The sequence below is a fragment of the Biomphalaria glabrata genome, chromosome 11, assembly GCF_947242115.1.
Source record: "Biomphalaria glabrata chromosome 11, xgBioGlab47.1, whole genome shotgun sequence".
NCBI classification, from domain to species: domain Eukaryota; kingdom Metazoa; phylum Mollusca; class Gastropoda; family Planorbidae; genus Biomphalaria; species Biomphalaria glabrata.
In genome coordinates, this window is record NC_074721.1 from 5,328,859 (window position 1) to 5,350,159 (window position 21,301).

The 21,301-nt window shown below is 32.2% G+C and overlaps 1 protein-coding gene across 1 annotated transcript in view; it reads right to left on the reverse strand.

Moving 5' to 3' along the window:
- Positions 1 to 21,301, reverse strand: part of LOC106065293 (fibrillin-2-like) — a gene marked incomplete at its 5' end in the record, with an annotated part of 39,350 nt that overhangs the window by 7,245 nt on the left and 10,804 nt on the right. Inside the window, 18 exons of the mRNA XM_056004251.1 lie at positions 1,038 to 1,160; positions 3,241 to 3,366; positions 4,926 to 5,060; positions 6,114 to 6,359; positions 6,507 to 6,629; positions 8,585 to 8,707; positions 8,830 to 8,955; positions 9,350 to 9,472; positions 10,647 to 10,808; positions 11,174 to 11,343; positions 12,246 to 12,465; positions 13,731 to 13,979; positions 14,408 to 14,605; positions 14,817 to 14,963; positions 15,087 to 15,210; positions 15,312 to 15,424; positions 18,075 to 18,324; positions 19,141 to 19,418. Of these exons, the coding sequence (XP_055860226.1) occupies positions 1,038 to 1,160; positions 3,241 to 3,366; positions 4,926 to 5,060; positions 6,114 to 6,359; positions 6,507 to 6,629; positions 8,585 to 8,707; positions 8,830 to 8,955; positions 9,350 to 9,472; positions 10,647 to 10,808; positions 11,174 to 11,343; positions 12,246 to 12,465; positions 13,731 to 13,979; positions 14,408 to 14,605; positions 14,817 to 14,963; positions 15,087 to 15,210; positions 15,312 to 15,424; positions 18,075 to 18,324; positions 19,141 to 19,418 (3,036 nt within the window). The remainder of the gene's footprint in view (positions 1 to 1,037; positions 1,161 to 3,240; positions 3,367 to 4,925; positions 5,061 to 6,113; positions 6,360 to 6,506; positions 6,630 to 8,584; positions 8,708 to 8,829; positions 8,956 to 9,349; positions 9,473 to 10,646; positions 10,809 to 11,173; positions 11,344 to 12,245; positions 12,466 to 13,730; positions 13,980 to 14,407; positions 14,606 to 14,816; positions 14,964 to 15,086; positions 15,211 to 15,311; positions 15,425 to 18,074; positions 18,325 to 19,140; positions 19,419 to 21,301) is intronic.

The window sequence follows — 21,301 nt, forward strand, 5'->3', positions numbered from 1 at the left end:
GAGAATGAGATAATGTAAGAGTCAAAGACTAAACTTAGAGTTAGTTGAGAGTAGTGAGTGAGGCATAGTTTTTTCCTATCAACAATAGTAATAGTGGATGTTGGATGATGCATTTGTGTTGAAGTAATCGGATGACCTGATGTCTAGTGCATATATGTTATGTAGTTTAAATAAAGTATTTTATTAAGTATAAATCTGAATTGTGCCTCTTAGGAGAGGATGTTAATGCTCCACAAATACATGTTAAGATGTTCCTCTTGTCAAGAGGCTGAACTAGGGCTTGGAGTCGCTTCCCATTTATCTAACCCCTCCCCCCCCCCAACAATAACTTTCACAACCATTATTTATAGGTGGTTTATGAAATAAATATGAGAATAAGCTGTTAAACACTATTCCTTGGTCAAACAAAGCTTTTAACTCTTTCAGGGATGAACACAAATTTTCATGGGGGGTAGAGTTACTAAAACTAACATAACTTTATTATTTTATTGAATAATCTAACATATTTGATTTTATTTTTAAGGAAAATAAAAGGCTACAAAAGTATAATTAAAAAAATAAGTTATTCCAAAAATGTTTTTTTATTAAATTGAGCACAGAAAAGGGAAATATATAAAAAAATAATTCATAAAAAAATGGATATACTAAAAGATTTTACCTTTTAATTAAACATTTAATCCATAATTTGGTATAAATGTTGAAAAATCACAAAACTAAACAAATTTAATCACTTCAAATTTCATAAAAGATGAACAAATGCACTAAGAAATTGTATTATTTACATTTTTCGGGTCCTTCAAAATATACTAAAAATGATTTATCACTAACACAATGTTGTCTTTTTTTTTAAAACGTGTTAGCCCTGCATCCAATTTTTTACCAACATAGAGAACAATCACTCTCATATCCAGAAAAATAAAAAAGAAGGGAGAAATAAAATTTTAATTAATAGGTTATGAAATAAATTTTATATACCAAGTTACTAAGTTAATAATTTTTTATTTAAAATACAATTAACATATTGAATGTTTGTTTACCTTCACATTGGCCTAAGGAATCTAGTTGATATCCCTTAGGACAATAGCACTCCATCAGGTTATAATGATTCAATTTACATCCATAGCTGCAGCTTAAATTATGAGTCTGGCATACATTTTTCACTGAAACACAAGTGCAAAAAATAATTAGGGGGTATCTGGGATAGCATTTTTGTGCTGTTTAGAAAACAAAAGTTGCTAAAGTATTAATTCAAACTTAGAGGTCTCAAGCCTCCACAATGGAAGGTAGATGTGCTAGCCACTAAGCTATTCAAGTACTTATAAAATTAGAAGGTTTTATTGTTAGTTTTTAATTTTTAGCAAATAATTTAATTCTCTAAGCAGGGTTTATTGCCCCTAGCTTAGTTCATTTTCTGTATAAAACAAAACTAATTAATTACAACTAATTGATTAACAAATAGTTTTTGTTTATTTAATTATTAAATTCATGTGTTGTCATTGGCAATAAATTATTACGTAAAGTTTCAACTTGATCCAAGAAAGTAGGAGAAAAAAGTGTAAAAAATTCCACACAGACAAGCAAAGTAAGTTAATATAAGCTTTGTAAAAAACAGCAACAGTATCATAATCGAGAACTTTGCTTTATAGTCGAATTATAAATTTAAATAACTAATTAGATAATAAAGACAGTTCATAATGAGCACCATCATAGTTGGCCCCAGTACATACAGTAAGCATACATAGCTTGTAAAAACAGACAACCAGTACAGACAATAAGCATACTTAGCTTGTAAAAACAGACAGCCAGTACAGACATTAAGCATACTTAGCTTGTAAAAACAGACAGCCAGTACAGACAGTAAGCATACTTTGTAAAAACAGACAGCCAGTACAGACAATAAGCATACTTAGTTTGTAAAAACAGACAGCCAGTACAGACAATAAGCATACATAGCTTGTAAAAACAGACAGCCAGTACAGACAATAAGCATACATAGCTTGTAAAAACAGACAGCCAGTACAGGCAATAAGCATACATAGCTTGTAAAAACAGACAGCCAGTACAGACATTAAGCATACTTAGCTTGTAAAAACAGACAGCCAGTACAGACAATAAGCATACTTAGCTTGTAAAAACAGACAGCCAGTACAGACAATAAGCATACTTAGCTTGTAAAAACAGACAGCCAGTACAGACAATAAGCATACTTAGCTTGTAAAAACAGACAGCCAGTACAGACAATAAGCATACTTAGCTTGTAAAAACAGACAACCAGTACAGACAATAAGCATACATAGTTTGTAAAAACAGGCAATTCACCTATTCAAAAGATCATGAGAAGCTGTTGCATCTACAAACATACATTTAACTTTTAACAAAATTTCATTCATTTGACTAATATCAAAATGTCATGTGCAGGTTACAGAGGACAAAATAGTTTGAATAATTTCCTCTCGAACAACGAGTAGTCCTATGCTGACTTGTTAATTTCAGATGCCGCCTCAGAAACACAGAGAGCAATGCCCTAGCCCCCCCTAGCAGGAGTGGGGCCTCAAACCAAGACCAATCATTGTGGAAGGCCTGAACACTGACCTGCAATGTCTCAACTTGTGGGCAGTTTACATCAATAGCTCGTTGCCAGGTCATACAGACCTGTGATATGGTAACGAGCTATTGGTCTAAACTGTCCACAGGTTGTGATGTTGCAAGTCAGTGTTGAGGTCTCCTATAATGTTTGGTCTTGCCACTATCTGCCCTTGCAAAGTAGTTAAAATAGTAATATTGTGTGTCTTGTGAGTTACATTAGTGTGTAAATAGAAATGATTTATGAATGAGTGGCTTTTTATGTTATTATATAATTGAGATCTAGTTATTATAACTAGCATATGCCACATACAAGACTTTTTAATATTATTTTACTACTGGCATACAGAAAAAGTTTGCATGTAGAACTTAATTGTAAGACCGAAATGATTGATTTTTAAAAGTATCCATTGGATTTATGAGCACAATGCAAGAAATAGTGAAATTGTATATTCAATGGCCCATTAAGTATTTTAGATCAAATATGACAGGCAGACTAACAAGACAGAAAACCAATAGGAGTCCTTCCCTTGGGCAATCACTCAAAATCAGAGTTGGTCAATTTAAATAAAATGCAATGAAATTTACCATGGCACAATAATGCTTCACACACAAAAAAATTCATACATAAAGACAAATCAGTGACTCCAAACTTACCTCTATTACAAGTTTGCCTGTCCTCTGCCAGAATGTATCCAAAGTTACATTGACAGTTGTATGTGCCAGGAACATTCTGACAGCTATGTTCACATTGGTCAATTAGTTTCTCACACTCATCAATGTCTGTACGATTGGAAAGAAATCTACATGAACGTAAATCTTATTTAATTATTGAAATAAAAGGATCAGCTTATTGAGTTAATTTTGTTTTATCAGTATATGTGTACTGTTTTTTTTTTCAAATGGTGAAATCCGTGTGACGCACAATCTGTGTAAGAGTAACTCTACTTGATGATCACATTTTATTTATTATTTACTGTGTTAAGCATACTCTAGTTTAGTAAGTTGTAATTTTGATAGACAGCTAAGTAATGATTAGAGATAAAATTTAAGACTTCTTTAGTGTATGAAAAGATCATAAAAGTAATAAGTCTTCTGTGGGCCATACAATGTGAAAATTTTTAATTAAAAAGATCATCTTTTTAAGAAACCAGTCTAGAGTTTAAATGTTTTATAGAGAATAATATTTTATAATTTATATATATATATCCTATTGTGGTTGAAAATGAGAATATTTCTTATGAATTTGAAAATGTCCACAGTGTTTCTCTCCACATAAATATATAGCTTATTGTATGCTTCACAATGAGCTTTCCCTGAAAGGACTACTTCAGAAATAATTATGGAGGCTGGTGTTGACTGTATAGAAGCATTGCTTACCATTCCACCGCTGCACTGGATCAAAAATTAGTTTCAAATGGGGGAAAACAATTAACCAAAGACAATTTTTTTAGGTCAACAGCATTACAGAGTTGCCCCCCCCCCCCAGAAGAACAATAGAGATAAAATAAGGCATCATTTTGATCTCACTGGCATATAGGAAAGCGGTTGTCAGCGGATGACCTCTGAAAGAAACACCTTGAGAGCTCTCACTAGACTCATAGAAGGGTCCTTGCAAAAGCTAGGCACTGATGACGAAAAGACAATTTAAAACTACCAGACTGGTGGACCGCTTTTTTCAGTAATTTCCATAATGGCTTCTATGCAGATGGACCGTTTTTTCTGTACTTGCAGATATTCATAAAAATGAATCAGAATCTAAAAATAACCAATGAAAATAATAAAACTACATGTTTAGCTTTGCAAATGGCTGCGCCCATGTGTTTACATTCAATTGATGTGATTCTACAAGAAAAGGTTCAGAAAATTAGCACTAAACATGAACCAGGCATGTATAAGGAAGGTCTAGTCTTGTAATAAGTCTAATATTGATCAATATTTTAGTTGATTTAGACTCCTAAGAAGTAAAAACTTGATTGAGAATAATGTTTTTACTTGCCTTAAATGATACTGTGAACAATTGAATCATTGACTGATAAGAAAAAAATCATGATTATCATTAAATGTAGAGCTTCTAAGATAGTAAGTAAAGAAGGGGATGGCCCACAGGAGCTCAGGACATAGAGGGTAGAGGAGAATCTGTTTCAGGGGCTCAGAGCTGGTAGAGTTAAGTAAACCCCGCCACAGACAAAGTCTTTGTCGCAACAGATGTGGCAAAATATGCAGGTCGCAAAAATACTGCACTCATCCAAAATCTAGAAGACAATCTTATCTTATATAATACAGACGTTACTTCAAAAAAGAAGATGATTACGGAAGAAGACAATGCCCATAAGTCTCACCTACACAAGTAGACATGTTGTTTCTGCTAAATCCACTTTTACATTCACAGGTGTAACTTCCCAAATTGTTTATACACATCTCTGTTTTCATATCACATATAATGTTTCCTAGAGATTCTTGGCATTCATTCAAGTCTGTAAATATGAAGGCATAATTAAAAAATCATAAACTATGCACACTGTTTACTTAGTCCCATTGAAACTAAATTTACTTTGTAAAAGAAATACTTAGAGCAAATATTTCATGTTTTGTATTTGAAATATGAGCAAAGATACCATATAACCAGTTCAATATCTGATTTCTCTTATTTAGACAAAGTATAATGGATAATGTGTCATAAGGATCTAACAAATTAAAAAAAAAATATTTGAAAAAAAAAAAAAGAATCTTTTAAACTAAATAGTAACATGTTAAAGATGATTTACTATGAATTTTTGTGTGGCTTTACCTAAACAATTATGGCTTTTACTTAAGAAACTAAAAGTAGAACAATAAGAGAAGCTTTATGCATATTATATTGGCTAATGGAAAGGTCCAGCTATCTGAATAGTCACAACTTTTATCCTTCACATTGCCTTAGTTTTCAAACTTAGCATTTAAGCTGGGTAATGTAGTGACCTAGTATAGTTTAGAGATTATATTAGTTTTGTAAATAAATATTTTGCATTGTTTTTAAGCAAGTAGTGACGTGGTCAGACAGGTGAATGATGGATATTGAATAGACTGCTAATTAAAGAACGGATAGATAGACAAGACGATCATCTCCAATCTGTAAATAAACATCAGTTGAAGTATTGAGAAGTTTTATCAAGTATGTTATAGTTAATTGTTGCGTCCCTTGGATGTGTTTGGATTTGCATTAAAATAAGTGTAGTAGTATCAGACCGACAACACACAAAATCCAAGCCAGGACAGTAGACAGAGACCCCTTAAATTCATAGCAAATTTTCCTAATTTCTGGATTAGTGTAAAAGTGAGAAACGCATATACTGTGCAACTGAAATATTTGTATAGGTAACAAAATGATTAAGATATCTGAATTGTAGTAATATTTAGGTTACCATTTAAAATACTAGTCTAATTTAGCATTTAAACTTGTTAAATTCCCTATACTAAATTTAAGGACCTTTAATACAAAAACATATATATATAAATATATATATTTAAAAAAAGAGCTATATTTTTACCTATACAGACACCATTCTCCAGTTTATATCCATGTAGACACACACATTTAAAAGCTCCTATGGTGTTTATACAAAGCATGCCCTCTTTGCATGCATGTGGTTGGGCACATTCATCAACATCCTTCTCACAATTGGCACCAGTCCACTGGCTATTACACAGGCAACCTCTCACTGGATCACAAATGCCACGGCCATTGCACTGGCAAATATAGGAACAGTTTTTCCCGTAGTATGGTTCCTGGCAGGCTAAATATAATTTAAAATGAAAAATAATTTAACATTATAGTATAATTATTTGTCTTAAAAAAGAAATATTAGATTCTTTATTAAAGTAATTAATATTACGATTTTAAATAAAATATTAACCAAATTAAGCTGACTAAAATATGCCACCTTCACAGGACACTCCATCTACATTTAGTTGATATCCAACAAAACAAGAACATTCATAGGATCCTTCTAGATTAACACAATTCTGGCTACAAGGTTTATTCCCATATTCACATTCATTGACATCTGATATAAGAGATGAATGTTTGGTTTGGTTATTTAATTAACATATCAGAGAGTATTTTGTTACATTAAAATTAAAATATATAAAAATCCAAGTGTATATTTAGGCAGCTAGGTATATTAATCAGCAGTAATTACTAGCTGTAGTGTGTTGAGATAACAAGCTGTATGAACTTAACAATTAATGACAACAATCAAAAAAGATAAGTTACAACTTAGACAATGGTCAATATTGTAAATATTGTACAAAAAAGATGTTAAAATATATACATACATATATACAAAAGATAATGTGGTTTTGTAACAGATACAAAACGTTTAAACTAAACTAGCAATTTAGACCAAAACCAAAAATAAAAAACCTGATTTATCTTAAGCATGACATAGTGGTCTCAAAGTGTTGACAATTGAAAATATCTTTTTGTAATTGATGAGGGGTGCTTATCATACGTCAATAGAATGATGCTAGCGATTCTGATTGATATTATATAATTATATTGTGTATGGCTCTAGTTTCTGCTTATTTGTGGTTGCTAAAGTACAGTTAGTAAGTTGAAGGCAAAGATGCATGTAGGAACTGTCAGGGAGGAAGGGGATCGCCAAAGCTTTAATTATGTGGAAATATAATGGTCAGAAAAAGGAGTTCAAGTTCATAGGATTTAAGAGTTTTGAACAAATGTACAGTGATTAATCAGGATAATAAATACATGGCATAGATTCAGAGCCAAAGCCAAGGGAAGTTCCAAGGTTAGAGCTGGAACAAGGGATGACTAAACTTGACATGTAACATTAAAAAGCAACATTAGTACAACTGTAATTGAGAGAAGAAGGTGAAGTAATCTGGAGAAACTTAGAGAGTCTCTTAACAAAAACTCAAACCACCTAGTAGTTACACAGGACCAAGGAAACATCAGCTGTGGCCATCTGGGATCACCAAAACTATGATTAATAATTATTGGGTTAAAGTGAGTATAGTAGAATGTAGGCAGGCATTATAACAGTGAGTAGTGAGTACAGGTCCAGTTAACTCCATTGACTTGAAAGGCTCAATAACAAATATTATATTCTATTGCTGCTATTATAAATTACATTTCATGAGTGAAATTGATTACATTGATTACAACATTGATACTCTTGCTACTCTATTTTACTTTTGTCCCTTTCACTTTTTTTTTGCTGTTTTGAAGTTATGTGTAGGTGTGACTCAACAACAGACTCACAGAATAGGACTAGATGAATTCAAGTTGCATTGGACTATTTAACTCTGTTACTAAATAAACACTGAACACTGTACAATGTTATCATCAACACTAACAGTAGGCCTACAATCACTCAACTGTTTTGAACTATTAAGTCTCTGCTTACATAGAGTTAACAGAAGTTTTTTGAAAACTATAGAAACACACTAGCCTATTGCAAATTTGTTCATGCACATCCCCTCTGCTCTTTACAGGCTTTCAGCGAGGTGTCTATTCACTCATCAGGCTTGACTGCATTTAGTACTCTGGACTCTTGTCACATGTTGGCCAGTCATGCACGACTACCCCTGACTAGCACCTTAATTCTTTCTCTCAATTGGACCTCATTAAATGAAATTAATTTTTGGCTTTATGAACATTAATTTGCATTGTGTAAAAAGAGCCTGCAGTTCTCTTTAATTCTATACCAAAACAAAACAACATTTTCTGATCACAAACAAAACAATTACTGAAGGGTAGCGAAATTCAAATGAGCAAAATGAATAATTCCCTTGGACCATGGAAAATAATTACGAAGAGAGTTAAGATAATTTATAATACTATTCTTATTGTCCGTCAAAAAAGAAAATAGAGCTAGGATTAGAAAATTGAGGCTAGATAACTTTTCTCCTATGCAATAATGAAACTTTATCATTATTAGTGTTCTTTTTAATTCAACACAATAAGCTTGTAACAAACTATTTTAAAAGTTAAGGTTACCTATACAATATGTAGGGTCTTCGGGTTTACGGTCATAGCCAAGTCTGCATGTACAATTATTACTGAAAGATCCAACAGCATAAATATGTTGACAATGATAACGCACTTCAGTTTTGTCCCCATCTTTTAGAAAAGTGAAACAATAAATAAATGAAATGACTATAAACAACTTTTAACTATAATTGTATATTTTTTACATTGACTAAATTCAATTGATTGATTAAAAGATTACACTGAAAAAATACCTAGGTTACATGTGAATCCATCAGTATCGAGCGTGTAGAAAGGATAGCAGTCACATGTATAATTGCCTTCAGTGTTGTTGCAAATTTGGTGACACTTAGATGTTCTTTCTTCACATTCATTGATATCTTAAAACAAAAGGTTGGAAACCTTACAAGGAATTGTAGTTTAGGTCTAATAATAAGGTTCTAATAAATAAAACCAAAGGAAAGCCTTATTGAAGGCAGGTGCAGAAGATGGAAAGAAAACTTAAACAGACGGCCTGCGGACAACGGCTTTGTCTGTACGAGATCCTCTTCTAGCCCAAGCATTTCTGAAGGAGGTTAGGGCTAAGAGGCAATAAGGTTAAATGTTAATGTCTGAAAGATATTTTTAATCTAAAGATCAGGCTAACTGACAATAAAATTGTTAAAAAAAATTTTTTTCAAGAGAAAGAAATATTTTGGAATATTTTGAAAAAAAAATCATTGCCAAGCTTGGCTATACCTATAATTTGAATTTGAGAAAATTTTTTTTTTTTACCAATACAAGTACTTTGATCTTCATAGCTGAGTCTGTAACCTTCGGAGCAAGCACACAGGAATGAGCCTTCAGTGTTTGTGCATTTCTGTTCACAAGGTCTGGTTTCATTGCATTCATCAATATCTTTGTCAAATTAAAAGGGAGTTAATTATGTTTAGATATATGAATTCAAAGTCAAAGTTCCTATCCAAAATGAACTGAATAATCATCTGATTGAATAGTTCTTGTTAGAATAATCATGTGAATATTATAGTTCTAGTTAGAATAATCATGTGAATATTATAGTTCTAGTAAGAATAATCATGTGAATATTAAAGTTCTAGTAAGAATAATCATGTGAATATTAAAGTTCTAGTAAGAATAATCATGTGAATATTATAGTTCAAGTTAGAATTATCATCTGACTGAATAGTTCTAATTAGAAAGTCCAGATTTGTAGGTAATTAAATACAAAGATCACATCATGAGGAAATCCAAAAACAGGATCACAATAGCCATATGGCCTCACAACAACCTTCTGATAGTCAAAAATGCAAGATAAGATCTTCAGAGCTTGCAAAAAGATTTCTATAGGCAAAAGTACCAGGAAAGTGAAAGTCTAAATTTAAATAAAATAGTAATAAATTAATTGATTATGTTATGTACTTTTAAAAACTTTAATCTATGAGCATTTAAAAATAACTAAGAGTTTTTAACTTTTAATAGACATAAATTACTAGCCAACAAACTATCACAAACTAAAAAAGTTATATTGGGAATAAACAACATTTAGTTAATTGCCACCATTACTATTACTTTTGAAATTTTTAATTACAAAGCTGAGTTTTTGTTGTTAAAATACACAAATCTTATACACACTGCCGATGTTGTTTTTTTTTAAAACAGCAAGTGAGTCATGGGGAGCATGAATAGGAAAAGAGCAGGAGATTGCCGTGACAAAATGTTCTTAACATTGGGAAAGTTAAGTTTATAAACTTGACACAGTTCAAAGTAATTGTACTTTATTACGTCCTTCCAACATAAGATTGGAGCAAAAGTATATTATTTCCAATTAAAAAATCAGTAGTATATGGGTCTATTAAACTCATATTAACTATGGCAAAGAATGCCATGTAGTTGATGAATTAGTCTGATGCTGGCTGTACTTTCTATAAAACCTAGAAGGAAAGGTAATGTTGAGAAAGTAGGATGATATTAGATGACTATAAAGTAAGGTTATGTGGTCAGTAAAATTGTGTTGAATGGTGTAGACTTAAGCCTTCATATAAAATGTTTAGTAAAAAAAAAATATTTTTACCAACACAAGCTTGCAAATATGGCTTATACCCCAATGGGCATTGTCCACATCTATATCCTACTGAGTTATTTCCTTGCTCTGCAGCAGATAGGTCAGTGCAGGTCTGTCCTTTGAAACATGGACTCAAAGCACAGGCATCAATCTCAATGTCACAGTAAGCACCTAAGAATGAACAAGACAAAACGCAAACTAAATCAATTGAAAATAGTTGAATACATTGAAAATGCATAATGATTAAGTTAAATAGAGAAGTTGAACTATCTGAATATACAACTTAAATTTTTTTTTTAAGTACAAAAAAAGGATTTTTTTAGATTTCTGGATTTTTATTGAGCAGTCCAGTTGTTTTAGAACTAAATATGGATATAAAGCAAGACACTAGAAAGAGACTATCTACAATGATAGTCATGGTGATTGTATGCCATATTGGTCTACTTTGTAAACTTTTTCACATTATTATTGATATTCGCAATTAGATTTATTATGCTGTAGGATGAGATAATTTGTTGCTTAGATTTTTTGCTTACCTGTGTAAGCTGGATAACATTCACAGACTTGTATCTGAAACAACCCATCAGCTGACTGCTTTCTTGTGGTCTTGCTGTCACATACACCATGGCCATTGCACAGTGAGCAAATTGATATTGGAATGTTCAAAACAGGTGAATAGCTTCCCTTAGAATCTTTAGCCCTAAAGCTATTTATAAATAAATTAGGTATATTTTAGGATGCAACAATGACTATCCAATAAAAGTTTTAGAAAGCCCATACACATTTAAAAAAGTATAAATACTATTTGAAAGTATAAATACTATTTGAAGGTTCTATACTGTGATTAAAATATCTAAATAAGTAGATTAAATATTTTATACTCAATGGAATTGCAACATAAAATTCTTCCTTAATAATCTGACTCTATACTCTATTGATAGACTGAGAACCAGATGGACATTAGTACTTGTAATATGCTTGTATTAAGTGCAACAAGAGAAAATTCCCCATAGTGATTCTACAGATAATTGAAGATAAATATACTTACATTTTAAAGGAACTTTTAAAAAATATATGTAAATGAATTTTTAAAAATGTACTTCATGATTTAAGCTAGTATACGAAAAGGCACATAGTTAATTATCAAGTTGAGATCTCTAGTCAATGTTCATTAAGCCAGGGTTTGGGCACTTTTGTTATATTTCTATATAAAAGTTGTGAAAAAAAACGGCAGTTTTTAACTTAAGATTTTGTTACGAGCAGATGAGACTCTTAATTAAACACTAACAGACTCATATATAGTAGATGATGAAGACTTTAATGTTGTGAAACCATTAATAATATATCAATAATAACTTCATTTACATTACTCCATTTTGGATTCTCTATCTCTCTCTCCATTTCAACATGCCTTAGCACCTTTCCACATTCATGTTTTGCTGCGCACTTAACAGATTTCAAGAACTTAAGTATTTATGTTTAGTAATTACTGAATATTAGGCATTGTGATTTGAAGCAGCTAATTGCATTTTTTTTTGCCCAATATAATAAAATTAAATAAAAAAAAATACTACTTTATATTGCAAAAAAGAAAAAAAAAATTATTACCTTAAAGATATGGTTTGGTTATAGTCTGGTCTATAGGTTAACAAGCCAGCTTTATTTATGGTGACACCTAATGGGTCACCCAAAAGTTCATAAATAATTTCATCCTGATCTATGTCTTCACAAAGAACCTGCAGTGTTGATGGTGTCCCTTGATAAACCAGCCAATTCCCATTGGAATCGAATGTATTGTTAGGTACTTTAATTGTTGGAGGATGGTTTTCTAAAATGAATTGTTAGATTCATTTAGCTTATCAATGTAACGAAGTATGCCTTTATATTTTTTGTGCACAGTCTTATGTCTAGAATCATTTTTTTTTTCTTTAAAATTTTTTTTAAAAAAGGTCAATTGAAGAAAGAATTAAATTATTTAAAAAATGACAGCTTTCACAGGTATGTGACTAAATGTGTTACATGTATAAGATAGGTCTATGTAGGTTACAGCTGGGGCTGCATAGCCACAGGAAATACTGCATTACTCATCAATCTTCAGACTCAAAAACAAGCCTTATTTTTATTATAAGATTGGTCTTTGTAGTAATAGTAAGCAATATAAAACACCTCTACATATATATCCTTAAACAAGAACCAGTCTGGAGATGTGATTAGAATCTTACAGGATGGCTGCCTGGTCGTGCGGTTTGCGCACTGGACTGTTGTTTGGATTTATCGATGGTCCCGGGTTCAAACCCTGCCCGCTCCCATCCCCCATTGCCCCGCGAGAGGTTTGGACTAGGAAGTAAACTATCTTCATCCAAAATATGTAAAACATTTTACAAACATTACATTATAATGCCAACACTTATAATTTAGATTGACTTATCTACTTTATATCCAATGACATTTTTACAGCATATTTTGCTGACTTCTTTTGCTAAGAAATATTTGTATATTCTACTAGTATGTATTGTTAGTTTTATTTCTGTTGTTTAGAGATTTAAATTGTACCCAGTTGATGGTTTCAAGGCCAATTTAGACACCCTGTTAATACTCTAATTGACCTTTATAGAAGAATGCTTTGTAAATAATTTATTATAGATAATAAATTAAGAAATGTATTTTAATCTTTGTGTCATTCTGTCAATATATTACAACATTTTTGTATTCTGCATGTCGCAAAAGTAAATGAAAAGTGAATTTATCCTCTCATTCCATGATGAGTCATTTGGGCACTGATGCTGACTATTGTCATTATAGAATATGGATAGCAAAAAAAATGTTTGGTAGTATTCAACCCTATTAAGCTGTCAGCTATACATGAGAGCTGAGTAGACTTGGGCCATCCCATAAATCCTGAAATTCTAATTATAGCCTTCATCTTCAACTTGAGCCCCCTTAAAAACAATCCCTTTAAAACTGGGCTACTTCATGTTCTTAAACTAAAGTTAAAACAACCATCTCCTTGACAACATAAGCACACTATTTCTGGCTTTGGTGTTATGATCTATTATTCACCAAGCACAAATCATTGAGCCAACAAGGACTTACCAATATTTGTATGCACAATGGCATTTTCTTCGGTCACATGTTTCGTGTAGAGTGAAAAAGCTTGGTTTCTGGTGACTAAATAGTCAAATACACAAGAGTGATGGTTACTGCCACAGAACTCTTCTGCCTTCTCCTTGTCGCTAAGGTCAATGCTGCTGCTAAAGAATGGTGTGAAATTATCATGTTGATAATCATTAACACTCTTTCCTTCTTCATATTGAAACAAAGAATTTGATGGCGTCACTCTCCCTATTAAACATTTTAAAAACAATTTTTGAGAAACTATCCAAAATTTTAGTTGATGGGATCAAGTGGTCACGAACTGTACGAAGTGTTATCAAAAATATACTTGTGTTCATTACTGTTAGGTTCTAAATTGTCAGATTAATGAATTAAATACTCACTATAAAATTTCACATGACTATGTTGTAAAATATTACTGAAATAATATGGGTGTGTAAAATATTTACAATTAGCAAAACCTTAGCCTCCACCATTAATACCAGAAATTCATATTTTTTTTGCTTAGTAATTCACTACACCACATTGTTCAGCTTTTAGTTCCAAATTATTATGCAATTTAAAACAAATACAAAATGACATAGTTTAAAACATGAAACAATGAAAAATAAATAAATGATGAGGCTCTTTTATATAAAAAAATTATTACTGCTTACATTCTTGGGCAAAATGTTCATAAATTTCTTTTTCAGAGCTACTAATTGGCAACATAGTTCCATTTGGTAATGTAAAGTCATCAGAAATATTTTTATTGAAGTTTCCAAGAAGACCCTGTGTTTTGTTCATAAGTGTTTCCATGGCATTAACCTCAATCAGCAGACTTTTAAAGGCTGTATACACTTTAATTGTTACTCCTAAATGTGAATAAAAAAGTACATTGATTCAAATTGAAGCATACTAAAATGTCATTGAACACTAAAGAAATGGTACAAAGATAAAAGTACTTTTCTTATTTCATGGAATTCAGCAAAAAACCTTATAACAGCTTCCAACTTAGGGAACCACCAAAAAGACAAAAGAAATCAAATTAAAAAAGCAAAACAATTCATAAAATAAAAAACCTACCACAGGGAAAGCTAACGACAACCAGCGTCTTGTTGCTTTGTTTTTCTTTCGCGACTGAGAGGTACTGGTCAGACAAAATCTCTGTGACAAAATCACTGCTGTAAAATTTTCTTGTGATGTCGATTCCATTTGCAAATAAAACCATGGCTATATAAAAAAAAAATTTCAAATGTAGTTCATTTATAAAAATCAAAACCAAAATATTTCAAAAAATTCTATTAGAGGTAATGAATGCCAAATGGAACCGAAATTTAATGCAATAATATTTACATTTGTTGGAATAATAGAGTTCTGCCTGGAAGAAGCTCTCGTTTGATTCCCTGGCAGCAAAGGCTGTGAAAACTGTGGCATTAGTAACCACACCATCACTTGTTTCATATCTCTCTGTCCGAGCCTAAGGGAAAAAGATCTTTTCATTTTTAATTTGAATACACAATAATAGCTTAGGAGAGAGAGATGGAACATTTTCATTTTATGCTACTAATTAAACTTTACCTGAAGGGTGAAATTTTCAGAAGGTATTTCTAATAGTATGTACTCCCCCCAAACATTTGCTGTGTAGTTGAGACCATCAAGTGTAGTAATGTGTGGGTCTCCAAGAGCAGAAGCTATAAAAAAAAAAGTAAGTATAATGACAATAATATTACAGCAGCAATGTTAGTTTTGCCTTTCATTTATGATAGTTTTTAATGATGAGCTTTCCCAATAGATGATCACAGTTTTCCCAATCATTGAGTTTTCCCAATAGATGATGGCAGTTATCCCAATCTATGATGAGCTTTCCCAATAGATGATGGCAGTTATCCCAATCTATGATGAGCTTTCCCAATAGATGATGGCAGTTTTCCCTATCAATGATGAGCTTTCCCAAAAGATGATGGCAGTTTTCCCTATCAATGATGAGCTTTCCCAATAGATGATGGCAGTTTTCCCAATCAATGATGAGCTTTCCCAATAGATGATGGCAGTTTTCCCAATCAATGATGAGCTTTCCCAATAGATGATGGCAGTTTTCCCAATCATTGATGAGCTTTCCCAATAGATGATGGCAGTTTTCCCAATCAATGATGAGCTTTCCCAATAGATGATCACAGTTTCCCTAATCATTGATGATCTTCCCCAATAGATGATGACAGTTTTCCCAATCATTGATGATCTTTCCCAATAGATGATGACAGTTTTCCCAATAGATGATGACAGTTTTCCCAATAGATGATGGCAGTTTTCCCAATCATTGATGAGCTTTCCCAATAGATGATGGCAGTTTTCCCAATCAATGATGAACTTTCCCAATAGATGATCACAGTTTCCCTAATCATTGATGAGCTTTCCCAATAGATGATGACAGTTTTCCCAATCATTGATGATCTTCCCCAATAGATGATGACAGTTTTCCCAATCATTGATGATCTTTCCCAATAGATGATGACAGTTTTCCCAATAGATGATGACAGTTTTCCCAATAGATGATGGCAGTTTTCCCAATCAATGATGAGCTTTCCCAATAGATGATGGCAGTTTTCCCAATCATTGATGAGCTTTCCCAATAGATGATGGCAGTTTTCCCAATCAATGATGAGCTTTCCCAATAGATGATCACAGTTTCCCTAATCATTGATGAGCTTTCCCAATAGATGATGGCAGTTTTCCCAATCATTGATGAGCTTTCCCAATAGATGATGACAGTTTTCCCAATCATTGATGAGCTTTCCCAATAGATGATGGCAGTTTTCCCAATCATTGATGAGCTTTCCCAATAGATGATGGCAGTTTCCCTAATCATTGATGAGCTTTCCCAATAGATGATCAGTTTCCCTAATCATTGATGAGCTTTCCCAATAGATGATGACAGTTTTCCCAATCATTGATGATCTTTCCCAATAGATGATGACAGTTTTCCCAATAGATGATGACAGTTTTCCCAATAGATGATGACAGTTTTCCCAATCATTGATGATCTTTCCCAATAGATGATGACAGTTTTCCCAATAGATGATTACTGTTTTCCCAATCAATGATGCAAGAGTTGTGCATATTAAAGAACAATTTAAAACACTATACAAAATTTGACTTTAAAAAAATTCTAATAACAGTGACAGTGAAACTTTTCTGTTAAAATAGTAGCAAACCAAGCAATATAAGGAAAATCTTTATAAAAAAATCAAATCCTACTTTATGTTCAAATAACATAATAAACTAAACATTCCTAATTTATAGGTCATTGCAAAATACATTTTAAAGCAAAAAAGGCCAAAGTCACATTCCAGTGTGTAGACCTGAAGAGAACAATCAGGCTATCACAAGTGTGTGTATATAATGTCACACATGACAGCACAATAAGCTGACCAGTAGGAAGTGAACTGTCCATAATATCAGGTCAAATCAAATGTGCAATGTGCATGGGAACATGGGACAGGCAGACCCTTCCAGACAACAGTAATGGTGAGGTAGGGACAAGGTAGAGAATATATTATTGATGATTGCAAGGAATCAGAAAGATCGATATAAGAGTTATTCATAATCAGTCACAGATCAACAGATATTGTTTCATGCGAATTATTTAGTGTGCTTATTCCTAACTGGATTACTAGTTGTTTGCTTGTATTTTACTGTGTTTTAACTGTAATATTTTATTCCAATTGTAATTGTATATTCAAGTTGTAATGGTACAAATATTTTGAATTGCTAATTTTATTGGATCACGTTTTAAAGTACTAAACTCAAAAACTCAAGAAAATTGTTCAGCCTGTGTTTTTCTTAAGTACCAGTATATCCTAACAGTGTGTTGTATATATTTAAAGGCACCATAAAATCCCTGTATGTCAGATGATTGTGAACATAACACAATACAAAGCTCTATTCAAATACAATTGCTACAGCTAGTATAGAGCTTGAGCCTACAAAATTTCCTATTATAAGCACCATGCTCTGTCAACAAAGTCATATTGCTACGTGAAAAATTTTAGTCTGAAATATATGATTACAATATTTACTTCTGACTTCTACATTCCAACTTCCTTTAAACTATAAACAGAGTGTCATCTAACAGTAGGAATTGAAAAAAACACCTTTTAACTACCTATCACCAAGGAAGATAATACATTCTTTCACCTGTTGTACATGCTGACATACAATTTAATTAAGAATATTTCCTACAACACATATCCCAGTTATAAAGATTCATGACAAATAAATATTTTAAATAATATCAATTAGTAAAACATATATTTGGCTTTTAATATTTTGATACACTCTCACCTGTTACAAACTCTGCAAAGTCAGTGGAGCCCATGTCAGGGAATATTTTATAGAATCTGTTACAGGACTTGGAATCCCTGCCATCAGCACAACACTCTTGTTCAGCCAAGATGTTTTGTTGCACAAGAGAAATGTATTCTTTAGGATCTGCTATGAGCACATGGCCAGACATGTAGAAAGCTTCTCTGTAGTTTCTGTACCATTCATCCCATTGTTCAGTGCTAGATTTCATTTGCTTATAACAACAAAGCTGTAAATTCAATTCAAAATTATTTCATCCTTAAAAAATGGAAGACTGAAGAGAAATGTTAGGAATAAGCCCTATTCACCATACATTCTCTATTGTGTTGAAAGAGGTAGTTGGTGTAGACTCTATGGGAATTTCATAACAAATATCTGCTATTCTTAAACAATGTGTCTGCATATGGTTTACTTATCAGATTCTGGATGTTTTTTTTGCCTTTTTTTGCAATACCACATTCTAAGTCCTTTAGAAATGTTTTAACAAAGCCCTTTAAGTTTTTTATTGCCCCCATGCCATTTAAGCTTCAGCAATATTGGTCAAATCACATTTAGTTTTAATACTATTTATAACTTCTCAGGGCAAATCACATTACTTATTTCTTAATTTACTGAACAAACAGTGGTGATTTCATTACAATGCGGGAAAAGATTACTTTCTAGAGTAAATTAAATTAAGCAGCAAGAGTAATCAGAAGAAAAAAGTTTGATGGAATTCTTTTTAGCGTTTCACATGCAGACCACTGGCTGATAATAGCTTTGTCATCCTCAAATGTGATAAAATAGGTTGATCGCAAATACTGCTATCATCTTTAAACTTTGGGCCTTGTTGTAATGGTGAAACTCAACATTTAAATAAGCCACTGCTGATGCCCTCAAATTTAGAGGAGTGGAAAGATTTTGATGTGAGCATTGATGCCAACTTTACAATACAGTCACAGGTCCAGCAAGACAGAGACACACAAGATGAGTGGGAACAAAGTTTTCGTTAAGGTCTAAAAGTCTAACAAATGAATAACATTTACGTCTAAAACAAATATCTTACTTTATTCCTCCTATTGTTAGCTAAAAATCGATGTTTTGCAATAGGCTTTATAGCAAAGCAATGGATTTCTACACCGTCAGGTGAGACGAAAGTTGAATCATAATAGAGTTCCCACTGTGCTCCTTGCCTTTCCAACGTAGTAGGGCATTTATAAAGTTCATCCTTCTCATCTCCATATCTGCCATCATTTAGCAGATTGAAGTTTTTGTATAGATAATTGTAGCACATCCTATTAGCTTGTACTCTACCAACTTCATAACTGATCACCCCATCGTAACCTGAGAAAATTAGTATAATTTTTAAACAACTTCAATTATAGATTTTTTTTTAAAAATCAAATCTTAAGTGTGCGAAGCGTGGTCAGGAGGATAAGTACGCTTGAACTTGGCTTGGCTTGTCTACCTATAAAGGGAGCTCTAGGTTCGACACCCGACTTGAGCAGAGTAACAAAAACTTCCCCCAGATACCCCCTCCCCCCACTGGTCCACAAATAATATTGGAACCATAGCGCTCTGAGCATGCTATAAGAATAAAAGTAGAACTAAATAAAAGCTAGCATTTTTTTTTTATTGTATCAATTAGTTTGGATCAGTCATGTAATCAAATTTGTAATAGATCTAGACTAACAATAATAAATCAGTGTCATTAGATATTATTTTTAAAACATGTTTTGTTTAGTGCAATTTCATGTTTTCTCAATGCACTATGATCATGTCACTTGTCTGGACCAGTTGGAAAAGGTGTGTGTGTGTGTGGGGGGGGGGGGGTTAAAGAGGTGGGCATCTGTGTCAAAGCTGCTGTGATAGCTTTTTAAATGCATTTTGAGCCAATACACTAATCACTGGTTCAGAAAAGTGCATATAAAAATAGAAAGTTTCATAGCTATTGTTTGTTTCAAACTTTTAAGTGTAACCTAATTCTATACATAAAGTAGCCTACAATTTATACCGACACATCTGTCAAGTACAAATTCTTTCCCTTGCTTGATACCAAACAAACTTATTAATTACCAATAATTAATTAGATTTTTTTAAAATTCTCGTTTTATCAAGTACAAGAAATAATAATGCGAAATTTCAACCTGATCCAAGATAGGGTGTGGGAGAAATAATGTACACAAATAGTACCATACAGAGAGATAGACAGGGTGTGTTCATATAAGCTTTGTAAAAAAAAACAAAAAAAAACCCTTATAATTTGTATCTTTATATTATAAAAGTGAATGTATTGGTCTTTAGGACGGTTGATAAATTCTAGGGCAATTTTTTTTACAACCAATGGCTTTACTTTCTTCAACTGCGGCAAAGAACCCAGTTAGGATTGGATGAGACACAACTTAAAAGCAAAAAGAAAAGAAAATCTGTTATGCCCACACTCTAAGTATCTTATAAGCAAAGGGGCAAGGAAAAGAAGCTAAAGCTAAGCTCATCATAAGACAAACAAATGTTAAAGTTAAAGAGATACAACAAAATAAATGTTTTGCAAAACTAACGCAAGACTGAATTGAAATGTCTAACAAGGGAAATAGACCAATCATACTGAAATGAAAAGAAATAATTTGTATGCACGTTTAGAAATTTGTATTTATTGAGCTTAAAAAAATCAGCTGTCATGTGAGTTAATTGACTAATCCATTCTGCCAGCACTTTCTTAAAAGATAATGTAAAGCTATATCTTTATAAAAGAAAAATAAAATGCAAAAATGTTTCTCAAAATTATATGTTGAAATATCTATTAAATAGATATGTCCAATATTTGGTATGATTTATAATTTCAGTAATTATTCTATAAAAAGCATTTTTTCAAATTTCTGAAAGTTAGTAGGTAGAATGATTATTTTTTCCTTGGATACCATTCAATATTATATTTTTTTATACAAATATTTTGATGTAAAAATTGCTTATTGAATTCTTCAGAAGTAGAAGAGGGATTAATGATTGTAATTCAAGACATAATTGTAATGCAGATAAGGAGGCAGCATTGTCTTTTTAATCTTATCTTATCTTATATAATACAGATCTTACTTCAAAAAAGAAGATGATTATGTCCTACGCATCATGCATTTAGTCATGCATATTAACCAATGACCTAAATTCTGCCAGGTCACTGGTTTTCCTGGCTAGCTCAGGCAACCCATTCCATGCTCTAATAGCACTAGGGA